This window comes from Cebus imitator, unplaced genomic scaffold (genome assembly GCF_001604975.1).
Source record: "Cebus imitator isolate Cc_AM_T3 unplaced genomic scaffold, Cebus_imitator-1.0 Scaffold228, whole genome shotgun sequence".
NCBI classification, from domain to species: Eukaryota; Metazoa; Chordata; class Mammalia; order Primates; family Cebidae; genus Cebus; species Cebus imitator.
The window spans coordinates 711216-717616 of NW_016107543.1; the positions used below are offsets into that span (position 1 = coordinate 711216).

A 6401-nucleotide genomic window follows, 5' to 3' on the forward strand; every position below is an offset into this window, starting at 1 on the left:
TTTTTATCTCATCTTGTAGTGTGATTCTGGAGAGTGACCCTCAGCAAGTGATCCAGAAGGTGAATTTTAGGGTAAGAGTCTTCCTGCATGTCCCCTTACTCTTCTAGGCTGCCCTTCCTGTCCTCCCTGGGCACAGGGCTACCAGGGCCTAGATGGTAGAAGCCCAAGCTCCTCTAGCAGAAGCCAACCACTGGGCTGATAAACTTCTTAGGGGTGGGATGAGCAGTGGAGTGGGGGTGGTGGTGGGATGTCAGTTAATGGAAGAGATCTTCCTGTCCTTTCCCCAGCTAGGAGCACAAGTACCTCACCTCTTTCCTGGTGGGAAGTATAGACTAGGGAAATAAATACACCCTCAAAGAGGCACCAGGTGCCTGCCCTGGCCTTGAGGTTGGAGGTCAGGGGTATGGATAGAACCTCCCTGCCTTGTTTGGCTTTCTCATGTCTGGATGAAACCTTCCTTCCCATCTTCCCTTACCCTCTATGCACCATAGCAGAATCCCAGGGGTCCTGGCTTCCAAATGATAGGCTGCAGGACTTCTACTAACCAGTGACACAGATGCAGCCTTGAATCACCCTAACCACTGCACCACCTCACCCATTCCCCCAAGCCCCTTTCACCTCCCTGACCTAGACCCTCACCCTGGTCCGACTCCACCCTTTGACTCTGTTTCCTTACAGGCAGATGATGGCGGCTTGACTGAACAGAGTGTGACCCAGGTAGGCCCTCCTGTGTCTACCTTGGCTAGAAATGGTCTAGAGAAATACGAGGAGCAGAGCATCCTAGGGGGACCCAGTAGGGCTATCAAGGCTGAAAAACCAGGGGTGCAGAAGGGAAGGGATAAGGCGGTGACAGGTCATATCTTGGAGAGACTCACTGGAGGCCTCTGGCTCTCCAAGTGGGGGGCGCTGGGTACTAATGGATGAATGGGTGTGTTACTATTAGCCCACCTCCTCTCCTGGCTTGGTTTAGTTAGATTGAAACTGGCATGAGCTGCCTACTTTGGAGATGGCTGGGTCACTTGTCTCCTCAAAAAATCTGGGAACTCAGGCCTCTGATGCACTCTCTACCCAAACCTGGAAATGGTACCAAATAGGAGTTTGGCTCCTAAACCCTGTCCTTGCCATTTAGAGTGCACACTGGGATTGTTAAAGGACTCTCAAACCCATGATAGGATCTGACTTTTCCCACTCATTACTTGTCACCTTGCCCGTGAATGACCTGGCTATGAAAGAACCTGCCACAACCCTGCATGGTCCTATCTGGAGGTGCATGCAGAGTGGGAGGCAGGGGGATGTTCCTGGCTCTGAGGCCTGATCAGTTCCCCAACTGCACAAACTTCCTGCTACTTCAGGCTGACTGTCTTGACCTCTCTTCTGTCTGCCTGCAGGTCTCTCTGCTCAGACTAATCCTGCTTGTATGGAACTTCCCGCCCTGGCACTAACTCCTCGTGCTGTGGTGGCCCTGCCGGGATGAGCCTGTGCTGTCTCATGTAGAGCCCCAGGTGTGGTGCCCACTTTCCTGCACTGCCCTTGGCGTTCACTCTGCCTTGCCCTCCCCTCTGATTCCCCATGTTTCCTCATACCATGCTGGAATGAATGCAGCTGCAAAGCAATTTTCAGGGTGGAAAAAGGGTAGGGAGTAATAAGCAGAGCAGATAAGCCTGCAGGTGTGGCCGGGCATGGTGGCTCATGTCTGTAATCCCAGCACTTTGGGAGGCCAAGGCGGGTGGATCATGAGGTCAGGAGTTCAAGACCGGCCTGGCCAAGATAATGAAACCCCATCTCTACTAAAAAAAAAAAAAAAAAAAAAAAAATTAGCCAGGTGTGGTGGTGTGCATCTGTAATCCCAGCTACTTGGGAGGCTGAGGCAGAGAAATTGCTTGAACCTGGAAGGCGAAGACTGCAGTGAGCCAAGATTGTGCCATTGCACTCCAGCCTGGGCGAAAGAGTGAGACTCCCTCTCTCATACACACACACACACACACACACACAGAAAGAACACTGGTGCTTGTGGAAGTCATCCCAGGGTACATGTTCCACCATACCATCTAAAGCTGGGTGACCTACGGCAAGTTACTTAACCTCTCTGGGCCTCACATAATAGCAGAACCCTCCCCATGAAGTTATGAGAATTCAGTGAGCCAATACATGGCAAGCTCTTAGCAGGCTCCATGCAAGCTCTTAGCAGGAGCTAACACAAGCTGAATAACCATCAGTATTTTTCCAAAGGGAGAAAGAATGAAAACATAGCCTTTTTTTTTTTTTTTTTTTCTGAGATGGAGTCTTGCTCTGTCGCCCAGGCTGGAGTGCAGTGGCATGATCTTGGCTCACTGCAACCTCTGCCTCCCCAGTTCAAGTGATTCTCCTGCCTCAGTCTCCCAAGTAGCTGGGACTACAGGTGCACGCCACCATACCCGGCTACTTTTTGTATTTCTATTAGAGACAGGCTTTCATCATGTTGGTCAGGCTGGTCTTGATCTTCTGACCTTGTGATCCACCCGCCTGGGCCTCCCAAAGTGCTGGGATTACAGGCCTGAGCCACCACGCCCAGCCAAAAACAGCACTGTAAATGGAATTCTTGAGTAAAAACCAAGGAAGCTGCAGGTAGCCAATGCGGGATAAAATCAGGAGAAAGTTAGATTCTGGCTAGGAGAATCAGGCGAACCCTAAGCCACTGTCCCCAAGAGAGGAGGGAGACTGTGCAGGAGGAGACATACAGTGTTCCCTCCTTCTCTGGAAAGAAATGAGGCTGAGTGGCTGGAGGGACAATCTGAGGGACACACCTGGAGTCTCGTCCGCCTCTCCCGCTTTGGTATTGCGCATGCGTGTGTGCACTTGTACTGATCTGTGTAAGCACTGGGCTGAGACTTTCCGCTGCAGGGCCTGGGAGTGCACACAGCTGAGAGCAGGCACCCCATGACAGGGTCTGGCCAGCCACCCTTTGCCAGCTGTGCCACATCAGCAGAAGTTGGGGTGGGGTGTTGAGGACACATTGCCAGCCATGGCCAGAGCTAAGGGTTTGCTGAGTCGTCTGAGCACAGGGAGTGTCAGACCTGGGCCCCGTCTCCACCTGGACCTGGCACCGTGGGCGGGAACTCTTATGCCATGACAAGGGGGAGACAAGGCTGCTGCCACACCCACGCTGCAGATGCAGGAGCCAGAGGTCTGGCAGGCTTGGCCCTGAGGTGGGAGCTGGCTGCAGCCAGTTTGGTCTGCCCTTTCTGAGGGAGGGTTGGCCCAGTTTAAGCCAAGTGGAGACGAGCTGCTGCCACCTAGTGACTAGGGGTTGCAGGGACGCTTGGGAAAGGTGGGCTGTGGACCTCCTCCCCATGACTGTGTGTGGAGGCATTTGACATTCTTAATTCTCTCTCAGCCTCCCCCACTCCAGGTTCTTCAGTCCGCCAAGGAACAAATTAAATGGTCGTTGTTGAAATGAAGGCTGTGGCTTCAAGGCTCCCTGCCCTCCAGACCATTTCCCCACTCCTGGCAACAGCCCAAAGATCCCAGGGTCAGGAGAGACCCCTCTGCATCCCCAGGCTCCTCCCAGAACTGACTCCTAAGGTCTCCAGCCAGGGATTCTGAAATGCAAAAGTCTGGCCTCAGCGGAGTCACCTCTTCTCATTGCCCCGGCCTTAACTCATACCCTAGGCATTCCTGGCCCCAGGGCCCTAATAAACCTGCTTTTGTCTTCTGCCTTGGGTCTCCTTATCTCTTGGCCTCAGAAGTGTGTGTGTTCAGATAAGGGCTCCTGCACTTTCTGTGGCTCAACATAGGGATATCCAGTACCAGGGTGGGGCGTGTCCCTGTGGTTGTGTGATTGGGGAGAGATGTGGGACAAGGGAAAGGGAACTATTTAACACGTGAGGGGGTGCGACGCTGATACCACAGAGCCCTATGTGTGGCGTATACTGCCAGGTAGAGGAGGGCAAAACATGGTACCTCTATTTTGCGGTGCAGAACATACATGATGGCTCCGCTGGGGATTCCTTGAGTCACTTTGTCCATCCCCAGCCTCCAGAAGGGAAGGGAGTAAGGCTTTCTCTGAACAAACCGAGGAACAGCGTGGCTATTTTTCTTGGCATGCCTGGAACCGTGGAAATCCTATCCTGGCATACACCCTGGGCACTACAGCTCTCTGCAAGCTTGCGGGTGGTGGGGGCGAGGGAGCATGGTCAGCCCCCACCGTGCACATGTGTCCTGAGCACCCAGTGCGCTGCAGGGGGTGTGAAGAATTGCAGGTCCGGAGGGAGAGGAGGGCGGAGGGGTGTCCCAGGGACAAACGAGAAGGATGGAAATGTATAGCCTTTGTGGGCGACGCGACTTCCTTTCTCTGTCGTCGTTCCAGAATCTTCTCTGACGCGTACACTTTCTGCGTCCCTGTAAATGCGTCCCCGAGCTCGTCTAGCGTGGCGTCCCGGGACAGCTTGTTTCCCTTGATCCTTTGCGGGCTGCGGCTGGCAACTCACGCTCCACCCCGGCCCCATCCCTCGCGGGCGCGCAAGACCACGAGAAGTCCCGCCCCAGGAAAGCATCCGCGGTCCTTTGGCGCCACCTGCAGGGATAGATGGGAAACGCGCTCCCGCCGGGGCAGCTCCGCTGACTAACTCCGCCCCCAGGGCGGGCCCGACTCCGGCTCCTGAGAGTGTCTAGCTCTTTTCCAACACAGGCGACAGGGCGTTGCCCCAGCAACCTAAACGCGTGACCCACCCTGCTAGTTCCGCGCCAGCGTGGGCACAGGAATTTCAGCGAGAAAGGAAAAGTGGCTAGCCGTGGATGTTAATAGAAGTTGTCCCTGCGGCTTTCAAATCCTACATTATAAAACTGTCCAATTAAGATTGGACACTTAGCCTGTAATCCCAGCACTTTGGGAGGCAGGGGCGGGCGGATCACAAGGTCAAAAGATCAAGACCATCTTGGCCAACATGGTAAAACCCTGTTTCTACTAAAAATACGAAAATTAGCTGAGCGTGGTGGCGTGCGCATGTGTCTCAGCTACTCCGGAGGCCGAGGCAGGAGACTTGCTTGAACCCGGGAGGTGTGAGATTGTGCCACTCCACTCCAGCCTGGTGACAGAGCGAGACTCTGTCTCAAAAAAGAAAGACTGGACATTTATAACGGGCTTGACTACTTCTGTAATTAGAGAAAATGGTAAATATATAGTTACGTAAACATTTACATTGTAAGAGCTGGGTGTATAACTCATCCCAGTAAATAATGCAAAATGGCAACTCTTGAAAGGGGTGGAAAAAAGAGTATTCGGTTAAATTCCTTGGAGTTCAGGAGCTAGTGTGGCAACAAGAAAGGAGACATTTTCCATAAATATTTTGGCAAATACGCGGCCACACCCAGGGCTTGACTCCCTTCACCACCCTTAAGCGACCACAAGGAGGGAGGGGCAAATGCGCTTCCTGGCAAAGCGGTCCTGCTCGCCTCGGCCCTGACATTCCAGTGTAGCAGGGACGGGGATGGAAAGGGGCAGGCAGGAGCCCGGCCTTCACGCAAACTGGCTCACCCAATCCTGTGAATTACGCGGTGCTCTCCCCATTTTACGGAGGGGAACACCGAGGCCCTGAAAGGTTGAAGTGTTTGGTGCAGTTTCCGCAGTAGTTCAGGTGGCTTTCTCACGCCTCCCTGCCCTAGGCCCATCCGAACCCCTGGCCCACACAAGAACCGTACTGGGTTCAAAGGAATGAGCTGAAGGGGCGTGGCAATGCCGAGAGGCGACCCGAAAGGTGTCCTCGTCTGCGGTGGCGGAGGGACTGCGGGGAGCGGCGGTGCTGCGAAGCAGCCGACGGACCCACGCCGCGGCGGAGAGGACCGCGCAGAGCGGGCTGTGCAGCACCGGGAGAAGTGCCGAGAGGGCCGGCAGGGAGGGGCGCTGCCCCTTCCCGAGGACCCCGAGTTTGCAGGCCCAGCTTTCTGGGGGCTGAGGCTGAGACCCCGCTGGAGGTGGAGGGCCGTGGGCTGCTTTGCCCCAGCCCACGTGGCACCCGCAGCCCGACAAGGCCGCCAGGACGGCAAGCCTGGCCAGCCACCCAGAGTCCTGCCGGCTGGCACCGGCTTCCTCCAGACGTCATTAGCGCTGCCACAGGCTGGAGCCGGCAGGCGCGGAGGGGAGCGCGGAGGACTGGGTTTCGGGAGGGGTTGCCGACGGTTCCGGGCGGGGCCCGAGCGCCGACAGGGCCTGCCTTCCTGTCGGTCTCCCGCCATCCCCAGGGCCCCTCTGCATCTTTCTGCATTCCTCCACCCGCTTGCCCTCGTGAGCGACCCTGCGGGCCCCAAGTGTAAAACAGAAGGGGGCCTCAGGGCGCCTTCTTTCCTCCAGCAGAATGGGCACCAGGGCATGTCTGAAACCCAGACCCCAGGAGCCAGGGCCCAGCCAGAAGCAACGCACAGAAACA

General features: G+C 55.5%; 1 protein-coding gene across 3 annotated transcripts in view; it reads left to right on the forward strand.

Annotated features, from left to right (window-relative positions):
- COPZ2 (COPI coat complex subunit zeta 2) overlaps nt 1-3695 on the forward strand; it is a 14614-nt gene extending 10919 nt beyond the window's left edge. For 2 of the 3 annotated variants that reach the window (XR_001816014.2, XR_001816015.2), the window contains 4 exons: nt 20-71; nt 679-717; nt 1389-1502; nt 3389-3695. Coding sequence is in view for 1 of the 3 variants with exons in the window: in XM_017497027.2 (XP_017352516.1) it covers nt 20-71; nt 679-717; nt 3389-3436 (139 nt within the window). In the remaining 2 variants the exon portion in view is untranslated. The remainder of the gene's footprint in view (nt 1-19; nt 72-678; nt 718-1388; nt 1503-3388) is intronic. The other variant, XM_017497027.2, reaches the window with a different exon arrangement.
- The last annotated feature ends 2706 nt before the right edge of the window (nt 3696-6401 follow it).